The following is a 21684-nucleotide window of genomic DNA, read 5'->3' as shown; positions in this document are numbered from 1 at the left end:
CTTACTCAGAAGAAATGGGGTTACAAATTTTGGGGGGCTTTTTCCTATCTTCCCTTGTGAAAATGAAAAATTTAGGGTAACACCAGCATTTTAATTTTCCCATTCAACTTTAACGAAATTTGTCAAACACCTGTGGGGTGTTGATGCTCACTATACCCCTTGTTACATTCCGTAAGGGATGTAGTTTCCAAAATGGGGTCACATGTCTGTATTTATTTTCTTCGCGTTTATGTCAGAACCGCTGTAAAATTAGCCAACCCTGTGCAAATCCCCAATTTAGGCTTCAAATGTACATAGTGCGCTCTCATTCTTGAGCCTTGTTGTGCGCCCGCAGATCATTTTACGCCCACTTCTGGGGTATTTCCATACTCAGGAGAAATTGCGTTACAAATTTTGGGGGTCTTTTTTTCCTTTTACCTCTTGTGAAAATAAAAAGTAAAGGGCAACACCAGCATGGTGTAGACCCCAACTTTTCCTTTTCATAAGGGATAAAAGGAGAAAAAGCCCCCCAAAATTTGTAGTGTAATTTCTCCTGAGTACGGAGATACCCCATATGTGGCCTTAAACTGTTTCCCTGAAATACGACAGGGCTCCGAAGTGAGAGAGCGCCATGCGCATTTCAGGACTAAATTAGGGATTGCATAGGGGTGGACATAGCGGTATTCTACGCCAGTGATTCCCAAACAGGGTGCCTCCAGCTGATGCTAAACTCTCAGCATGCCTGGACAGTCAGTGGCTGTCCAGAAATGCTGGGAGTTGTTGTTTTGCAACAGCTGGAGGCTCCGTTTTGGAAACATTGCCGTACAATACGCTTTTCATTTTTATTGGGGGGGACAGTGTACGGGGTCATATATGTTGTGTTTTACCCTTTATTATGTGTTAGTTTACTGTAGTGTAGTGTTTTTAGGGTACATTCACACTGGCAGAGGTTTACAGTGAGTTCCCTGCTAGAAGTTTGCACTGCGGTGAAAAATTTGCCGCAGCTCATACTTGAAGCAGAAAACTTACTGTAAGCCTGCCCGTGTGAATGTACCCTGTACGTTCACATGGGGGGGCAAACCTCCAGCTGTTTCAGAACTACAACTCCCAGCATGTACTGACAGACCATGCAGGCTGGGAGTTGTACTTTTGCTACAGCTGGAGCACACTGGTTGGAAAACCTTCAGTTAGGTTCTGTTATCTAACTCAATATTTTCCAACCAGTGTGCCTCCAGCTGTTGCAAAACTACAACTCCCAGCATGTACTAATCACCGAAGGGCATGCTGGGAGATGTAGTTAATGAACAGCTGGAGGGATCGCAACTACAACTCCCAGCATGCTGGGATTTGCAGTTTTGCAACATCTGGAGAGCTACAGTATAGAGACCACTGCAAACTGTGGCCCTCCAGATGCTGCAAAACTACAAATCCCAGCATGCTCAGACAACAAACAGTTGTGTGGGCATGCTAGGAGTTGTAGTTTTGCAAGATCTGGAGGGCTATAGTTCAGAGACTACCATATAGTGGTCTCAAACTGTAGCCCTCCAGCTGTTGCAAAACTACAACTCCCAGCATGCCCATACAGCTGTTTGGGCATGCTGGGAGTTGCAGTTTTGCAAAATCTGGAGTGCTACAGTATAGAGACCACTATATAGTGGTCTCTGACTGCAGCCCTCCTGATGTTACTAGGCAACTTACCGGCTTCCGTAGAATCCAGAGAGCCTGCTGCACGACATTGCCTCCCGCCGATCCCCGACGCCGATCGTCGCCCGCAGCCTCCGGATCGGTAAGTGGATCTTCTGCCGTCGGTCATCTTCGTTTTCCCCGTTCTGCCTCGCCTATTGTGGGTGGGCAGGTTGGGGAAAACGAAAGTTAACCCCCCGCCCCCGATCTGCTTTTGGTGGTCGCGTCTGTCACCTCACTCCTATCTCTTTAGGGGGATAGTGGGTGTCTTAGACACCCACGATCCCCCTTACATTCCGGGTCACCAGGTCACCATAGACCCGTAATGACCCAGAATCGCGCAAATCGCAAGTGTGAATTCACTTGCGATTTGTGCCGATCGCCGACATGGGGGGGGGGGGGGTCTAATGACCCCCTGGGCATTTGCGCGGGGTGACTGCTGATCGATAACAGCAGTCACCCCGGTCCGCGGCAGGGACCGGAATTCCCACGGACGTATGAGTACGTGCCTGGTCCTTAAGACCCAGGGTGCAGGGACGTACTCATACGTGCTTGGTCCTTAAGGGGTTAAAGGGGTACTCCGGTGAAAGCCTTTTTTCTTTTTTTTTTAAATCAACTGGTGCCAGAAAGTTAAACAGATTTGTATATTACTTCTATTAAAAAATCTTAATCCTTCCTGTACTTATTAGCTGCTGAATACTACAGTGGAAATTCTTTTCCATTTGAAACACAGAGCTGTCTGCTGACATCATGAGCACAGTGCTCTCTGCTGACATCTCTGTCCATTTTAGGAACTGTTCATGGTAAAAGGAAATCCCCATAGCAAACATATGCTGTTCTGGACAGTTCCTAAAATGGACAGAGATGTCAGCAGAGAGCACTGTGCTTGTGATGTCAGCAGAAAGCTCTGTGTTTCAAAAAGATTTTTTTTATAGAAGTAATTTACAAATCTGTTTAACTTTCTGGCACCAGTTGATTTAAAAAAAAAATGCTTTTACCGGAGTACCCCTTTAATTATCAGTCTCTCCCCTGCTCCCCCTCTCTCCCCCTTTTTCTCATCCTGATCTATTTAGTCTGTGTTCCTATAGCAGGACAATTTATGGCCCATCTTAGTGTGAATTCTCAACATCTATTGTCTTAACCCTTGCATATTTGTGAGATGTAACCTGTCTCTCCTGCTTGTAAGCTTAGATTTGCTTTGGACTTGATAAAGGGAGGAATCCTGAAAGCTTGTCTCTACAAAATTCTGTTAGTCCAATAAAAAAGGTATTACAAGATACTGCAACATTTTTTGATTTGCATCTAAAACAAAAACTAAAACAGATATGGTCACTATAATATTGTGTCAACACATAGTAGTTTAATTACTATTTGGTAAATATTCTAGTCCTCATTTAGATCATTATTTTTAGCCAAAACCAGAAGTGGGTACAAAACACAAAAAAGATGCAAATCTGTCCATTAAAGTTTTTTTTAATGTCAGTTTCATTCTTGGCTTTGGCTAAACATACTGATCAAAACTAAGACCATATATTGACCAAAATGCTACGTGTGAACTTAAAGGGGTACTCCGCCCTAGATATCTTATCCCCTATCCAAAGGACAGGGGATGTCTGATCGCGGGGGTCCCGCTGCTGGGGACCCCCGCAAACTCTCCTGCAGCCCCCTGAGTCATCACTGCACGGAGCTAAGTTTGTTCCGTGCGTGATGACTCACGATATAGGGGCCGGGGTATTGTGACGTCACGGCTCCACCCTCTTGTGATGTCATGGCTCCGCCCCCTCAATGCAAGTCTATGGGAGGCGTGACGGCTGCCATGTTCCCTCCCATAGGCTTGCATTGAGGGGGCGGAGCCGTGACACCACAATACGCCTGCCCCTGTATCCTGAGTCATCACGCATGGAGCATACGTAGCTGCAGGAGAGATTGCGGGGGTCCCCAGAAGTGGGACCCCCATGATCAGACATCATATCCCCTATCCTTTGGATAGGGGATAAGATGTCTAGGCCGGAGTACCCCTTTAACCTTTGAGTGCTTGTACAAATTACAATGGAGACACAGTTAGCATTGGCGATAGCCACTTATTGCTACTTTGCACCTGGTCTTGTATCTTTACAGTGGCCAGTCCAGGTGCAGCCTGCAATACGTGGTAATCGCGAGTGCTACCGGTGGCCACAAACACAACGTATACAAGAAGCCTATAGATATATCATAACTTAAATTTGACAAAATATTTATTCATAGTTAATAACTAATAATTAATTATTTATTACATATTATTAACTTTAGTGGAAAACTTTGGTTTAATATGGTTTAAGCGTATTGGTTCATGTGCCATGATACAGCTACTGATTCACTTTACAGTGTTAATATCTTATATTTTTTAGAACAATAGAACACATGCAATTTATGAAGATACACTAAATTTGGTTATGGAATCTACTGGGTTAATCACAAGAGAAGAAGAGCTGGCTGTGACAATGTCTTGTGCATACCCACTGGACATGATGGTCAGTCTGAATATAGCTGTGAATCCAATATATAGGTAACCCATTTATTTACATTCTTTCTTCCTCTAACCTGTTTACCTTAATTGTGGTCGGTTTGTTGTAAATTTATTGGTGTCACAAGACTAGATGTCATCTGAAATGAGCGATTGTACGTCTTAAATATTTTATCCTACTCCAGCACAAACATGTGTGCTCAGCTTAAATATATGTTCTGAACTCATAAAGAGATGACAAATCTGTAGCATGTGCCATCACTATATGATCAATGGTTGTCCCACCCCCGGGGCTCTAGAGATTGTGAACTGGGGTTGGCTGCAGTTCCTTGCACAGCCAGATGATTGGGATGCAGCATTACCCTAGTGCTGTGTCCTCTTCATTGTCATTATCAGTGGTGGTCTCGGAGGTCAGACCCCCACCAATCATTTAGTGATGGTCCTATAAGATGGGAAAACTTTAAACCAAGAGTGCTGTTTATTAAACCAGGTAAACAAAGAACCTTGTATGTTAAAATCCACATGAGATGCTAATCCTTAAAGGGGAACTCTGGTGGAAACAAGTGGAAAGCAAATGTTTTCAAATCAACTGGTACTAGAAAGTTAAACAGATTTGTAAATTACTTCCAGCCTTCCAGTACTTATTAGCTGCTGTAAGAAAAAAAAACAAAAAAAAAACTCTGCTTTTTAAATAAAAGTTATATATACACATACAAAAACACACCTACATACTATAATAATAATACTACATAACAACAGCTGGTCCGACTGCCCTTTTCTTATGGCTAATGCTACATAATATAAAACAAAATACATAACACAAAATACATAACACAATACACCAACAAATAAATAATATAAAACAATATACACAACACAGTATACATACAAATATAATAAATGTGCCTCACAAAAATACCTACAAAAATCCTAAAATAAATCCTACACTAAAACTGTGCCCTCTCCCACACCACCCCTCCTGTACATGGGTCAGTCCATAACCGTTCATACAGTTCTTAAGTCCAGTCCTTAACTGACCCATGTCAGATCCCCTAAGATACAAAACCCCACCACCCACAAATACACCCTCCCCACCTAGCACTCCAACCAACCAACTAAATACAACCTTATATACAAGACCACAACCCAATTTGGCCCAAGTTCAGTGCCTGTAAGCCCTTCATACCATATCAGCTGAAAACAAAACAAAAAGCTATGGTGCACATGCAACAGCCCCCCACCAGGGAGAAGGATAGCAGATCTGATACACTGAAGAAATTTAAACTCTTTCCCTAACTCCCCCTACTATTCTCCCTAATTCTATCCCTTCATTAAAGCTAACCCTACTATCACCCTATCCCTATCCCTGTATGCCTGTCCCTAACCAAAATAAAGGTACTCTACCAAAAAGGTCTAGTACTTAGGGCACATGAAAAGAAAACCCTCTCCATAGGAGAGAAGCCCTACTGGTACCAAGACTGCCATACTCCAAAGACCTGATCTTCCCGAGGTCACCGGTGATGTTCCTACAGACCTCCACCTCGGAGAGGACTTTCTGTTGGGTGGACACTAAACACCGTGCATTCCACACGTGATACTTAGCCACTAAGTTGACTAAAAATAAAGTGCCCCGATCTCAGTCACCGAGGGTCCTGAATGCCCCATAAGCCCACTCCGGATAGGTAAAGCCAGCAAGTTGACTCCAGCCGATAGAAGCGCCCACCCAGTTGTAGACCCCTACGTTAAAGGGACAATGAAGCAGGAAGTGGTCCATGCTTTCCAGCGTGTCCACACACTCTTCTCTGGGACACCCCAGGTCATCAGAGTTCCTGTACTTCAGGTTGTCCCTTACACCTATCTTCCCCTGAAAGCAGCGCCAGGCCAAGTCCCAAAACTTCTGGGGGATTCTTTTCAAGTTTAAAAGATACAACCCCACCCTCAGATCCCAACCTGGGCAGTCCCTGAGCACCAGAGGATTCTGGAAGTGGGTCAACAGAACCCGTTATTCAAGGAAACGCCTTGACCGGGTCCTGATTTCCCACACTCCCAGACCCCACCGACATAACGCCTTCAGAGTCGGGGTAGCGTAAGCCGGAAGATATCCATGGGGCGTACGGAGGTCCTTCACTTGCCCTCATCTCTCCCATTTCTGGAAGAAAGGCCAAAACCACTCCCTGCAGGAGAGTACCCACGGAGGAGCCCTCTCCTTCCAGAGGTTCGAGATGTTAGCTTTCAAGAAGGTGTTGGTTAAGAACACCACGGGGTTTACCATAGATAAACCCCCTAGCCTCCTCGTGCGGTACTTAACCTCCCTCTTGACTAGGTTCAACCTGTTCCCCCATAACAGTTGGAAAAACAGGCTGTAAACCCTAGTGTAGTAAGCCTTTGGCAAGACACATACGCTGTCCAGATAGATAAATAAGGGGAGCAGGTACGATTTGATCAGGTGTACCCTTTCCCTTAGGGTCATAGACAACCTTTCCACTGGTTCACCCTCCGAGTGGCATCCTGGAGCTTACCGTCCCAGTTTTTGGTGGGATAATCATCCTGGCCCAGAATTTTTGCTGAGTCTTGGGGCCCTGGGAGGGTGCCCTGGAGATCAAACGTGGGATCCCCCCTCCCAGCCAGAGACTTTCACCCTTATCCTGGTTGATCTTGGACCCGAAGCCTCAGAGTAGTGGTCCACCTCCGACATCACCACATCGACCTCCTCCCTCGAAGAGACGAAAATAGTGACATCATCAGCGTACGCCACCACTCTCTGGGTGACATTCAGCTCCGCCAGACTCATCCCGACTCCCGCCAACGGCCCACAATCTACCCTCCGGGCGAAGGGATCAATCGCGAACACGTATAAAAGCGGGCTCAAAGGACAACCCTGACGGACTCCGGACTCCACCTCAAAAGAGCGGCCAGACCACCCATTCACCAGCGGGAAACTCTCTGCCCCTGCATATAAGATCTTAAGTCAATTTACAAAAGTACTCGGTAAGCCATATCTCAGGAGGACGGACCAGAGGTACTCGTGGTTCACCCGATCAAATGCTTTGGCCTGATGCAAGGACAGTAAGTACACCTTCCAGAGACCCGCACTACTCCGCTCCACTGCCTCCCTGACACTGAGGACAGCACTTAAGGTGCTTCGGCCTGGAACAGAGCAGTGCTGAGCCCCCGAAAGGAGCCGGGGTGCAAACTTCACCAACCGATTAAACAGTATCTTGGCCAGAAGCTTCCTGTCCGTATTGAGAAGAGCTATGGGCCTCCAATTCTCAATCCGGCTAGGATCTTTACCTTTTGAGAGAAGAATCAGGGCTAACCTCCTCATTGACTTTGGCAGAGTGCACGAGGAGAGACACTCATTGAATACCTTGGTCAAGAGGGGAGCTAAAAACTCCTTAAAGGTCTTATACCACTCGGATGTTAAGCCATCCGGACCTGGCGACTTCTTGGGGGCGAGCCCCTCGATCGCCAGTATCACTTCCTCTTCCCTGATATCTTCTGCCAAAACATCAAGAGAGAGGTCTACCCCTGGCTCAGGAATGGTTTCAGCCAGGAAAGCTGACATCCTGTCTCGATCTAGATCCTTCCTCCCCAAGAGATGCAAGTAGAAGGATCTGACGACCTCCAGGATCCCTGATCTGGACCGATTCAGGGATCCCGTACTATCAACCAGTCCTGAGACTACTTTACTACTCACTGACATCTTGCAGTTCCTGTAAGGGTCAAGCGAGCGGTACTTCCTGTAATCCCTCTCAAAAACCAAAGATGCGTGCCTATCGTACTGACACCTCATCAGCAAGGACTTCACTCTGGAGATATCATCACGACTACCTCCAGTCGAGACAAGAAGCTCGAGTTTCCTCCTCTGATACAAGCAATACCTGTTCAGGGACCTGAGGCTCGAGAGCTGGCAGAAGAACCCCACAACCCGCTTCTTGAATATCTCCCACCACTCTGACTTACTACTACAAAGGCCCAGTAAAGGTACCTGACTCTGAAGAAAATCCTCAAAGGACTGTCTTATCTCCGCTTCCTCCAGGAGGGACAAATTCAGCTTCCAATAACCTTTACCCATCCGGGGGGTCTCTGAAACATTCAAGGAAAACAAAATCATACAGTGATCGGAGAACTTCACCTCAACCACGGACACTGCGGAAGAGACGGCTTCCTCCTTCAAATAAAACCTGTCTATCCTAGACCTGCTGGTGCTACCTCGATGATAGGTGAAACCCGCGTGGCCTAAGGGGCTCCGGATGTGGGCGTCCTCTAGGCGAGCTTCCCTAACTATATTATTAAGGGCCACACTATCGCAATCCAGCGGACCATTTGAGCCTCTCCTATCTTGGGACCTCGTGACATTATTGAAGTCCCCTCCAAAGATCACCTGCCGGCTTGTAAAAAGGAAGGGCTTAATCCTCATAAAAAGATTTTTACTGCCCAGCTTAGTTTGTGGGGCATAGATGTTTATGAGCTGGAGCTCTTGTCCCTTCATGAGGACATCTAAGATCAGGCACCTCCCCATTTCTAACTCAATAACCCGTCTGCATTCAACCGGAGGGTTAAAAAGGACCGCCACCCCACTATACGGCTCAGCCGCAAGAGACCAGTGGGAGGGCCCGCGCCTCCACTCTCTTCTGAATTTCACCAGAGAGGCTAGATCTGACAACCTGGACTCCTGTAAAAAGAAAATGTCGGCTTCAACACGGCCGAGAAAATCGAAGGCTTCGAATCTAGCAGTATCAGACTTTATACTGGCACAATTAATAGATGCCAGCGTCAGTGGGGTGAGTGCCGCAATCATGGGTGATTGAGTTAGACGGCCACACCTTTACTTCTGCTTCCCCTTCTTTTTCGCCCCCCTCATCCCCTGAAGAAGAGGAAAAGGCAGGACCACTTTTGGACCTCTTCTTAGACTCTGATTGGTCCATGTGGTCCCCGTCTCCGTCCGGCCCCAGTCTAGCCCTGCCCTCTGAGGAAGGTGGCTCCGCAGGACAGGGCCCAGTTCCCCCCAGAGGCTCTCTCACCCTAGGCACCCCACCCTCACCTTCCCCCTCCAAGGAAGGGGAGGAGATGGTATTGAGGACGAGGTACTGGTTTGACAGGTCAATCAGAGGGGGGGGGGCCAGTCAGGCTTCCGTTTTGGACCTGGTCCGTAGTACAAGGCTTAAAAGAGGGCTCCGACTTCTTTCTCCCTTTCCTTTTGCCCTTGTCTTTCTTTTCTGGCCTTTCCCCACTCTCCTCATCCCCACTTTCATAGTGGGAGGAATCGGAAGGGTCTACCATATTGCCTTCCTCTCTGCGCAGCCTCCTGATCTCCTCATCCAGCACGTTCTCCCCCAGGGCTTCAGTGGTTACAGGGCCAGCTTCAAGAGCAGGGGCTGGAGCTACCCCAGTCTCCTGGGCACTCTCCAGCTCCCTACTCTGCCTACGATTTTCCTCCCGCCTTAGTTTGGCGGGGCCCTTTTTCCTCATCACTAGCCCTGTTATGCCCCCATCCCTGCTTGTACCCTCCCCAGCCGGGGCAACTTCACAGCTCTCCCCGGCCGGAGCGGCCACAGCACGGGCGAAGGCGCTCGGACAACGGCTGAAAGGGTGCCCAAGGACACCACACAGGTGGCACCGGATCTGTCTGCTGGATACGGCCAGATGACCTACCCCACCACACAAAGCACAAACCTGTACAGTACAGGCTGCGCTAAAATGGGTGGGGCTATTGCACCTGTGACAGACCTTAGGCTGCCCCTGGTAAAAGACCTGGATCCTGTCACGTCCAAGGAAGGCAGCTGACGGAATGTGGGCAACTGTACTACCTGAACGCTTGAGTTTGACAGAAAACGTCCAGGCCCCGGACCAGATCCCATGCTCATCTAGATTTTTCTTGGGCATGTCCGTCACATCCCCATACCGTCCCAGCCAGGTCATGATGTCATAGCAGGAGAGTGACTCGTTATGAGTCAAAACGGTCACTTTCTTGACTGAGTTCTGACGGGAAATAGCCTTTACGGCAAAATCCCACCAGCCGGGCTCATTCTTCACCACTTCGTAGTTCGACCAGAAGAGTTCGAGACCCTCCGGTCGAACAAAACTGACATCAAATTCGGATGAACCGTAGGGGTGAATCAGGGCAAAGATGTCACTCGCCCTGAATTCCATCTGGAGGAGGAGCTCAACCACTTTAGCGCGAGGCGGGCTAATATCCTTGCCCCTCCAAATCAGACGTACCACGTTCCTACGGTTATTGTCCTGCCCGGGTGTCGGGAGGGACCAGACCACCTCCCCATTCTGCTCTTGGAATGCCCCCAAACTGTGCCTCTCTATCCAGAAAGACAGATCAACCTCACCCCTTCCCTCTACCTGGATTGACCGGTCGCCCCTATGTAGAGCCTCCAGGAGGCGCTGCTGCAAGTGACACCTGGGGCCGGATGGAGAGGGGGACCCCCCGGCAGCGACATGAGCATAGCTCCTAGGAGCAGTCACTACCAGGGGGGCAGCCGAACCAGACCCAGACTCAGACCCAGGACCACCATTCACACCACTACACCCACCGACATTCACACCACAATTCTCATCATCCATACCAGAATTTGTATTCATACCACCACTACTCCCACCATCATTCACTCCACTAACACTCCAACATGCACTCTTCTCATCCACAACACTACCACACCCATCATCCTCACATCCTACACTCGGGTCCTGCCTAACGTATCCTGGGCTGGCTGGGACTTTTAGTACTGCCGCTTTTAACAGAGTCTTTTTGCTGGCTTAGCTGTTGCTGGGGTCGACTCTGATGGCTCCTCCTCCATGGGCGATGTTACTGCCTGAGCCTGGGGCTGCCCCTCCAAGCGCACCCCAGCTCCTCCCACAACGCCATCACCGTGTCTGCCCGACTGCACGGGCTTTGCGGCTGGCACTGGCGCTCGGACACTCTCCCCCCTCACAGGAGAGTGCCCCGCAGCACCCACAGAACACACAGACCGACCGTTTTCCGCTCCCGATGCCCGGACACTCCCCCCCCCTCACAGAGGAGTGCCCTGCAGCGCCGGTAATGTCCACGGCACTCGGGGGACCGCCCCCAAGCACACAGACATATCACTTATCTGGACACTCCCCCCCCCCTCACAGAGAAGTGCCCCGCAGTGCCAGCAACACCCGGGGAACCGCTCCCCGAGCAAACAGCAGCATAGCTTTCCCCTGGTGCCTGGACACGCCCACCACCACCCTGGGGTGGTCCCGCAGCAACAGGGCTGTCCACCTTAAGCCCAATAGGACTTGCTGGCTCTACAGCGTTCTCTGCCATCTTGGACGGCATGCTGTACCCCCTTTCTGGCCCCGCTTCACCACAGAAACGGGGACTGGCAGTTTGGGGAGCCCAGCAGTCTGAACCAACTTTACAGCTGGCTCAGACTGCTGGAAAGGACGAAACACATAAGTCACAGTCTCCTGAACCTTCTGCCTTTTCTTCCTTTTCTTTACCAGATCATCTTTACCGAGATCCTCACCAAAGGCAAAATCATCCATACGGGTAGGGGACTCCTGCTGTATAATGGCTTGCAACAAACCCCCACTGGCCAGCTCCTCCTCACCGCTCTCCTCTGTCTCCCCATCACTGGAGGGTAGCGCCACCTGGGCGGGCTCAGGGTAGCTATCTTGGGGGGGCTGGGGGTCACACACACTAGGGGTGGCATCCATTTCACTTCCCACAGCCGACTCACCGTCATCTTCCTCCCTTCCTTCCTCCTCCTTCTCACTGCCCTCCTGAGGGCAGCCTGCACCATCTTTCCTCTCTTTGAATTTCACATCATTTATCAGTTTTTCTTTTATGAATCCTGCCCCCTCAGAGATTTTTCTTTTGGCCTCCTCCACCTCCGCCACCTCTATCTTCAAAGCCCGCACCTGGGCAGTGAACTTCTGCCTCTTACCTGTAGAGGCCTGGTCAGCCTGGTAGCGGGCAATTCTCAGGTCCTCTCTCAGGCTCCTCAGCTTCCTGCCCAGCTCTTCATACTCCGTCATCTTGGCTTGTATCCTTGAGCCATAGGTCGCCAATGACTCCCTTGGTCCCTGTGCCCCCCATTGCTGGGGTTCCAGGGTAGCAGAAGGACCGCTGGTCTTTGCTGTTGCCTTATGTCCCTCTGATCCAGTCGGGGGAGTGGGCTCCACATTTCTGCGGGCCCTGCTGGAACGTCTCACCCTGACCTTGAATCCGGCTGTAGACACTTTCTTCCCCCCTCTCGCCAGCCGGGAACGAGAGGTAGAAGCCCGAGGCTCCATGCAGGAAAGCCCTCCCAGGGAGCCTGCCACACTCCTGGGAAAGCCTGATGTAAAAACCTGCTTCTCTGCCTGGAAGTCTGGAGAGCAAAAGGAGCCACACCGACAGCTGCACACACTGAAACCACAGGATGTGCTCTCTGCTGTCACCTCTGTCCGTGTCAAAAACTGTCCAGATTAGAATCATATCCCCATAGATAACCTCTGCTGCCCTGACACGGACAGAGGTGTCAGCAGAGAGCACTGTTGTCAGACTGGAAAGAACTTGACATATTTCTGTGAAGTATTTCTGTAGTATACAGAAGCTTTATAACTAGAGGAGTTAAGATTTTTTTTAATAGAAGTAATTTACAAATCTGTTAAATTTTATTGCACCAGTTGATTCAAAAACATTTTTTCCCCTTTAATTATAAGGCTCAGAAGACTTTTGTCTGATCTCTATGGTCAACCTTAAGAAGATTCTCCTTTTCTACATAATTTAAGGGTTTAAATAGGTTGACTGGGACTTTAGAGGTTTTTATACCTCCACTTAGTGTTCATTTGTTTTAAATGTTTATAACCTTTTCCGTATAGTGTTGTTTTGACCAATAAAATGTACACTTATTTATATCAAGATTATCCTATTTTTTGCCAGTTTTCTCTTTTTGTCCTGTGGTAAATTGACTTTGTGGCACTTATATCCCTTGCACCCTAGTTCCTAATTAGAGTGTGTGCCCAATCCTGTATATGTATAGTACTGCAAGAACAAACTGTCTGTGGATAATTTAGTTTTGGAATTTTCTACTGTATATTGACTTTTATCACATATATATGGTAGAACGACACATATTAACCTTTTTATATCTACAGCTCCACAAATATCAGTGTTGGAGGGACCGGCCAATTCATAGCATACATGGCTCTTTACAAAGACAGCAGTTATCTGACTCCATATGAAGGATCCGAAGTTGCCCTTCCAACTAAGTCTACGCTGTATGTTGGTGTCTTCGTTCAGGGAGGAGACCCTTCTCAGTATGTTTTAGTAATGAAGAACTGCTATGCAACACCTACAGGAAACCCAGATGATGCTGTGAAATATTACATCATAAAAGACAGGTACCGACTGATGGTCTCTCATGTAGCTTATGTGTTTAAGAGGAACCACTGATTTTTATTTAAAAACCATGATACTGGCAGGTCTCAGCTTTGCAAAGGGGGCAGTGTATGCTATAAATTCTGCTGGGTGCCCAAACGTTTGCAGACACCATTTTTTTGTTTTCTGTTATTTTGAAAGTGTAAATGATGGAAATAAAATCTAACTTTTGTTGACATATTATAAGAATGTCTAATCTGTAATTTGATGCCTTTTGGAGATTTTTCCATCTTTCCTATGGCTTCTTTATGCACATTAATACAAATTTTTACCTGGGGTGCCCAAACTTTTGATCCCCACTGTAAGGTGGAGAGGCTTCAGGGCCCCCATTATGCAGTACATAGTGTAGTGAGTCTTGTGCTCTAGTTGTGAAATCTCTAATAAAGTGACCATTTAGTGTAGGTGAAAGTTAAAACTGGTTAAGTGTAGAGCTGGCAAACACCACACCCATATGAGCTGGAATCCAAATCAAGCCTTAATGGGGGGGAGGGGGGGGTTATTTGATCCCTTCTCCTGTTTGTATATAGTTACCTAGTTATTCTAGTAAAATGCCACGGAAACACATTTGCGTAGACACTTGGCATTGGCTTTTGTAGTTATTGATTATATCAATGTAACTGGTGTTTGTATTGGTTTTCCCATTAGCTGTCCCAATAAGCAGGACTCCACCATTAGCGTACTGGAAAATGCTGTCTCAAGGAAAGGTCGTCTCTCCCTGCAAGTGTTTAAGTTTGTTGGCAATTACAACTCTGTCTATATGCACTGTGCTGTGAGCCTGTGTGACCCCACTGCTGGATTGTGCTCCCCTGTAAGTACCTGTGCATTACTCTGCTTTTTTTTTTTTCTTTAGCTTCTTAGTACAAGATATACTTTGCATGAATTTATAATCCAAATCCCCATTTATTTTAGTCATGTTCTGGAATTGGTTCCCGAGGTGCAACAGTTGAGGCAAGCTACCAGCTAAAAGTGGGTCCAATTGTTCGAGGAGGTAAGAATCCTAACCGTGTGATCATAAATGCAAGTCAGGAGTTTTTGGATTCACTTAATGTATTAATATCCAGTCAATTTATATTTCCATAAATAAAAGTAATCCACTAATAACAACAACAACAATAACAATAATAATAGGGTGATGTGTCAGCAGTAAAGGTCCACTAGAAATGCGCAGTGCTTCATAAATTCTCTATGGGGCTTTTATACATAGCCATGAGGTGTGGTAAATTAATTCAGATAGATTTCACTATAGAAAGTGTACTCCATTAGAAAGACCTTTAAAAATTCTTTACCATGGTAAATTTCATAATGACAGAGAAGGTGACTTGAGAAGCTGATCATCCTTCTTCTGAGACTTGTTTTCCCAGATACAAAGGCTTTTGAAATCTTAAGCCGGATTATATAATTTTTTTTTGCTATGATAGTCAGTAGGCCATTTCTGTTTTCGGTATGGCTACATTTTACCTACACTTTAGTTAATATAAAAAGCTAACTCATGATTATAAAAACCGCTGTCTACTATTTCATAATCGATTAGTTGGTTAGCCAATTTTCCAATGATCACAAATACATAGCGATTATCACTGTATATATACAATCTCACAATCTTATGTTTCCTGAAGCTTCTCTCTGCAACTATTGTGAGTCCCTGGCTGTCAGGATCCATGCAACATGCCGGACTTGCAATATTTGCAGAGAGGAGATGTGGGAAATGGAAGATGATGTGTGCTGAGACTCTCTTTACTAAACAGACTGCCGGGGGCATTTAGGATGCCACTGGACAATCAGGGAATATCCTTCCTCCTCTTTGGCCACAGGTAATAAACAAGAAGGAGGAAAAGACTTTATAAAATTCTCCTCTCCTCATTAATTCCCCTCTCCCACCCTCTGGTACATGGTCCCCTCAATAACTCCCTCCCTTCCTTCAGTACAGATCCCTCATTACCTTCTTCCCTAATTTTCAAATTATTTTCTTCTCCAATATTGATTTTTTATCTGATTGATCGGCCAGCAAATCTATTATGAACAAATATTTGTTAATTTTAGACCTAATCTACATATATATCTAAATTATCTTTAAATTAATTTTCTACATTTTTTAAAAGGACAAAATAAATCAATATGTTTTAAAGGTTCCCTATTTTTCATATTTTTACATATATATATATTCTTACAGATTTTGCTACATCTTCAGGCTGTATTGGTAAGTACTGTATGTCATCGAAACTCCGTATTCCTTATTGCTCCAAAACAGTACATCTAAAATACAAAAATAACCAACTCTTTAAACAGCCCTACAAAAAAAACTATAAAATAATCTGTAATCTGTCCCTGCAGTTGTATGTCGGTCTTCTATCTGTTGTAATCTGTTCCTGCAGTTATATGTTAGTTTTCTATCTGTCCCTGCAGTTGTATGTTAGCATCTTCTATCTGTTGTAATCTGTCCCTGCAAGTGTATGTTAGTCTTCTATCTGTTGTAATCTGTCCCTGCAGTTGTATGTTAGTCTTTTATCTGTTGTAATCTGTCCCTGCAGTTATATGTTAGTTTTCTATCCGTTGTAATCTGTCCCTGCAGTTGTATGTTAGAGTTTTCTATCTGTTGTAATCTGTCCCTGCAGTTGTATGTTAGTCTTTTATCTGTTGTAATCTGTCCCTGTAGTTATATGTTAGTCTTCTATCTGTTGTAATCTGTCCCTGCAGTTGTATGTTAGTCTTCTATCTGTTGTACTCTATTCCTGCAGTTATATGTAAGTCTTCTGTTGTAATCTGTTCCTGTAGTTATATGTTAGTCTTCTATCTGTTGTAATCTGTCCCTGCAGTTGTATGTTAGTCTTCTATCTGTTGTACTCTATTCCTGCAGTTATATGTAAGTCTTCTGTTGTAAACTGTTCCTGTAGTTATATGTTAGTCTTCTATCTGTTGTAATCTGTCCCTGCAATTGTATGTTAGAGTCTTCTATCTGTTGTAATCTGTCCCTGCAGTTGTATGTTAGAGTCTTCTATCTGTTGTACTCTATTCCTGCAGTTGTATGTAAGTCTTCTGTTGTAATCTGTTCCTGTAGTTATATGTTAGTCTTCTATCTGTTGTAATCTGTCCCTGCAGTTGTATGTTAGTCTTCTATCTGTTGTAATCTGTCCCTGCAGTTGTATGTTAGTTTTCTATCTGTTGTAATCTGTACCTGCAGTTGTATGTTAGTCTTCTATCTGTTGTAATCTGTCCCTGGAGTTGTATGTTAGTCTTCTATCTGTTGTAATCTGTCCCTGCAGTTGTATGTTAGTCTTCTATCTGTTGTAATCTGTCCCTGCAGTTGTATGTTAGAGTCTTCTATCTGTTGTAATCTGTCCCTGCAGTTGTATGTTAGAGTCTTCTATCTGTTGTAATCTGTTCCTGCAGTTGTATGTTAGTCTTCTATCTGTTGTAATCTGTTCCTGCAGTTGTATGTAAGTCTTCTATCTGTTGTAATCTGTCCCTGCAGTTATATGTTAGTTTTCTATCTGTTGTAATCTGTCCCTGCAGTTGTATGTAAGTCTTCTATCTGTTGTAATCTGTTCCTGCAGTTGTAAGTAAGTCTTCTATCTGTTGTAATCTGTCCCTGCAGTTGTATGTTAGAGTCTTCTATCTGTTGTAATCTGTTCCTGCAGTTGTATGTAAGTCTTCTATCTGTTGTAATCTGTCCCTGCAGTTGTATGTTAGAGTCTTCTATCTGTTGTAATCTCTTCCTGTAGTTATATGTTAGTCTTCTATCTGTTGTAATCTGTTCCTGCAGTTGTATGTTAGTCTTCTATCTGTTGTAATCTCTTCCTGTAGTTATATGTTAGTCTTCTATCTGTTGTAATCTGTCCCTGCAGTTGTATGTTGGAGTCTTCCATCTGTTGAAATCTGTCCCTGCAGTTGTATGTTAGAGTCTTCTATCTGTTGTAATCTGTTCCTGCAGTTGTATGTTAGTCTTCTATCTGTTGTAATCTGTTCCTGCAGTTGTATGTAAGTCTTCTATCTGTTGTACTCTATTCCTGCAGTTGTATGTAAGTCTTCTATCTGTTGTAATCTGTTCCTGCAGTTGTATGTAAGTCTTCTATCTGTTGTAATCTGTCCCTGCAGTTGTATGTAAGTCTTCTATCTGTTGTAATCTGTTCCTGCAGTTGTATGTAAATCTTCTAACTGTTGTAATCTGTTCCTGCAGTTGTATGTTGGTCTTCTATCTGTTGTAATCTGTTCCTGCAGTTGTATGTAAGTCTTCTATCTGTTGTAATCTGTTCCTGCAGTTGTATGTAAGTCTTCTATCTGTTGTAATCTGTTCCTGCAGTTGTATGTTGGTCTTCTATCTGTTGTAATCTGTACCTGCAGTTGTATGTTAGAGTCTTCTATCTGTTGTAATCTGTTCCTGTAGTTATATGTTAGTCTTCTATCTGTTGTAATCTGTTCCTGCAGTTGTATGTTAGTTTTCTATCTGTTGTAATCTGTTCCTGCAGTTATATGTTAGCATCTTCTATCTGTTGTAATCTATTCCTGCTGTTGTATATTAGTCTTATTTCTGTTGTGGTCTGTCCCTGCAGTTGTATGTTAGTCTTTTATCTGTTGTAATCTGTCCCTGTAGTTATATATTAGTTTTCTATCTGTTGTAATCTGTCCCTGCAGTTGTATGTTAGAGTCTTCTATCTGTTGTAATCTGTCCCTGCAGTTGTATGTAAGTCTTCTATCTGTTGTAATATGTTACTGCAGTTGTATGTTAGAGTCTTCTATCTGTTGTACTCTATTCCTGCAGTTGTATGTAAGTCTTCTGTTGTAATCTGTTCCTGTAGTTATATGTTAGTCTTCTATCTGTTGTAATCTGTCCCTGCAGTTGTATGTTAGTCTTCTATCTGTTGTAATCTGTCCCTGCAGTTGTATGTTAGTTTTCTATCTGTTGTAATCTGTCCCTGCAGTTGTATGTTAGTCTTCTATCTGTTGTAATCTGTCCCTGCAGTTGTATGTTAGTCTTCTATCTGTTGTAATCTGTCCCTGCAGTTGTATGTTAGAGTCTTCTATCTGTTGTAATCTGTTCCTGCAGTTGTATGTTAGTCTTCTATCTGTTGTAATCTGTCCCTGCAGTTGTATGTTAGTCTTCTATCTGTTGTAATCTGTCCCTGCAGTTGTATGTTAGAGTCTTCTATCTGTTGTAATCTGTCCCTGCAGTTGTATGTTAGAGTCTTCTATCTATTGTAATCTGTTCCTGCAGTTGTATGTTAGTCTTCTATCTGTTGTAATCTGTCCCTGCAGTTGTATGTTAGTCTTCTATCTGTTGTAATCTGTTCCTGCAGTTGTATGTTAGTCTTCTATCTGTTGTAATCTCTTCCTGTAGTTATATGTTAGTCTTCTATCTGTTGTAATCTGTTCCTGCAGTTGTATGTATGTCTTCTATCTGTTGTAATCTGTCCCTGCAGTTATATGTTAGTTTTCTATCTGTTGTAATCTGTCCCTGCAGTTGTATGTTAGTCTTCTATCTGTTGTACTCTATTCCTGCAGTTATATGTAAGTCTTCTGTTGTAATCTGTTCCTGTAGTTATATGTTAGTCTTCTATCTGTTGTAATCTGTCCCTGCAGTTGTATGTTAGTCTTCTATCTGTTGTAATCTGTCCCTGCAGTTGTATGTTAGAGTCTTCTATCTGTTGTAATCTGTCCCTGCAGTTGTATGTTAGAGTCTTCTATCTGTTGTAATCTGTTCCTGCAGTTGTATGTTAGTCTTCTATCTGTTGTAATCTCTTCCTGTAGTTATATGTTAGTCTTCTATCTGTTGTAATCTGTTCCTGCAGTTGTATGTATGTCTTCTATCTGTTGTAATCTGTCCCTGCAGTTATATGTTAGTTTTCTATCTGTTGTAATCTGTCCCTGCAGTTGTATGTTAGTCTTCTATCTGTTGTACTCTATTCCTGCAGTTATATGTAAGTCTTCTGTTGTAATCTGTTCCTGTAGTTATATGTTAGTCTTCTATCTGTTGTAATCTGTCCCTGCAGTTGTATGTTAGTCTTCTATCTGTTGTAATCTGTCCCTGCAGTTGTATGTTAGTTTTCTATCTGTTGTAATCTGTCCCTGCAGTTGTATGTTAGTCTTCTATCTGTTGTAATCTGTCCCTGGAGTTGTATGTTAGTCTTCTATCTGTTGTAATCTGTCCCTGCAGTTGTATGTTAGTCTTCTATCTGTTGTAATCTGTCCCTGCAGTTGTATGTTAGAGTCTTCTATCTGTTGTAATCTGTCCCTGCAGTTGTATGTTAGAGTCTTCTATCTGTTGTAATCTGTTCCTGCAGTTGTATGTTAGTCTTCTATCTGTTGTAATCTCTTCCTGTAGTTATATGTTAGTCTTCTATCTGTTGTAATCTGTTCCTGCAGTTGTATGTAAGTCTTCTATCTGTTGTAATCTGTCCCTGCAGTTATATGTTAGTTTTCTATCTGTTGTAATCTGTCCCTGCAGTTGTATGTAAGTCTTCTATCTGTTGTAATCTGTTCCTGCAGTTGTAAGTAAGTCTTCTATCTGTTGTAATATGTCCCTGCAGTTGTATGTTAGAGTCTTCTATCTGTTGTAATCTGTTCCTGCAGTTGTATGTAAGTCTTCTATCTGTTGTAATCTGTCCCTGCAGTTGTATGTTAGAGTCTTCTATCTGTTGTAATCTCTTCCTGTAGTTATATGTTAGTCTTCTATCTGTTGTAATCTGTTCCTGCAGTTGTATGTTAGTCTTCTATCTGTTGTAATCTCTTCCTGTAGTTATATGTTAGTCTTCTATCTGTTGTAATCTGTTCCTGCAGTTGTATGTAAGTCTTCTATCTGTTGTAATCTGTCCCTGCAGTTGTATGTTGGAGTCTTCCATCTGTTGAAATCTGTCCCTGCAGTTGTATGTTAGAGTCTTCTATCTGTTGTAATCTGTTCCTGCAGTTGTATGTTAGTCTTCTATCTGTTGTAATCTGTTCCTGCAGTTGTATGTAAGTCTTCTATCTGTTGTACTCTATTCCTGCAGTTGTATGTAAGTCTTCTATCTGTTGTAATCTGTTCCTGCAGTTGTATGTAAGTCTTCTATCTGTTGTAATCTGTTCCTGCAGTTGTATGTAAATCTTCTATCTGTTGTAATCTGTTCCTGCAGTTGTATGTTGGTCTTCTATCTGTTGTAATCTGTTCCTGCAGTTCTATGTAAGTCTTCTATCTGTTGTAATCTGTTCCTGCAGTTGTATGTAAGTCTTCTATCTGTTGTAATCTGTTCCTGCAGTTGTATGTTGGTCTTCTATCTGTTGTAATCTGTACCTGCAGTTGTATGTTAGAGTCTTCTATCTGTTGTAATCTGTTCCTGTAGTTATATGTTAGTCTTCTATCTGTTGTAATCTGTTCCTGCAGTTGTATGTTAGTTCTCTATCTGTTGTAATCTGTTCCTGCAGTTATATGTTAGCATCTTCTATCTGTTGTAATCTATTCCTGCTGTTGTATATTAGTCTTATTTCTGTTGTGGTCTGTCCCTGCAGTTGTATGTTAGTCTTTTATCTGTTGTAATCTGTCCCTGCAGTTATATATTAGTTTTCTATCTGTTGTAATCTGTCCCTGCAGTTGTATGTTAGAGTCTTCTATCTGTTGTAATCTGTCCCTGCAGTTGTATGTAAGTCTTCTATCTGTTGTAATATGTTACTGCAGTTGTATGTTAGAGTCTTCTAACTGTTGTACTCTATTCCTGCAGTTGTATGTAAGTCTTCTGTTGTAATCTGTTCCTGTAGATATATGTTAGTCTTCTATCTGTTGTAATCTGTCCCTGCAGTTGTATGTTAGTTTTCTATCTGTTGTAATCTGTCCCTGCAGTTGTATGTTAGTCTTCTATCTGTTGTAATCTGTCCCTGCAGTTGTATGTTAGTCTTCTATCTGTTGTAATCTGTCCCTGCAGTTGTATGTTAGAGTCTTCTATCTGTTGTAATCTGTTCCTGCAGTTGTATGTTAGTCTTCTATCTGTTGTAATCTGTCCCTGCAGTTGTATGTTAGTCTTCTATCTGTTGTAATCTGTCCCTGCAGTTGTATGTTAGAGTCTTCTATCTGTTGTAATCTGTTCCTGCAGTTGTATGTTAGTCTTCTATCTGTTGTAATCTCTTCCTGTAGTTATATGTTAGTCTTCTATCT

The 21684-nt window shown here is 44.1% G+C and overlaps 1 protein-coding gene across 1 annotated transcript in view; it reads left to right on the top strand.

Moving 5' to 3' along the window:
- LOC130285038 (uromodulin-like) overlaps positions 1–21684 on the top strand; it is an 83286-nt gene that overhangs the window by 23662 nt on the left and 37940 nt on the right. Inside the window, exons 10-14 of the mRNA XM_056536139.1 lie at positions 4050–4207; positions 13286–13531; positions 14214–14376; positions 14478–14556; positions 15739–15765. Coding sequence (XP_056392114.1) covers positions 4050–4207; positions 13286–13531; positions 14214–14376; positions 14478–14556; positions 15739–15765 — 673 coding nt within the window. The remainder of the gene's footprint in view (positions 1–4049; positions 4208–13285; positions 13532–14213; positions 14377–14477; positions 14557–15738; positions 15766–21684) is intronic.

This window comes from Hyla sarda, chromosome 8, assembly GCF_029499605.1.
Source record: "Hyla sarda isolate aHylSar1 chromosome 8, aHylSar1.hap1, whole genome shotgun sequence".
In the NCBI taxonomy this organism is placed as follows: Eukaryota; Metazoa; Chordata; class Amphibia; order Anura; family Hylidae; genus Hyla; species Hyla sarda.
Note: the sequence above shows the minus strand (reverse complement) of the source record. Positions and strands in the feature narration are given on the sequence as shown.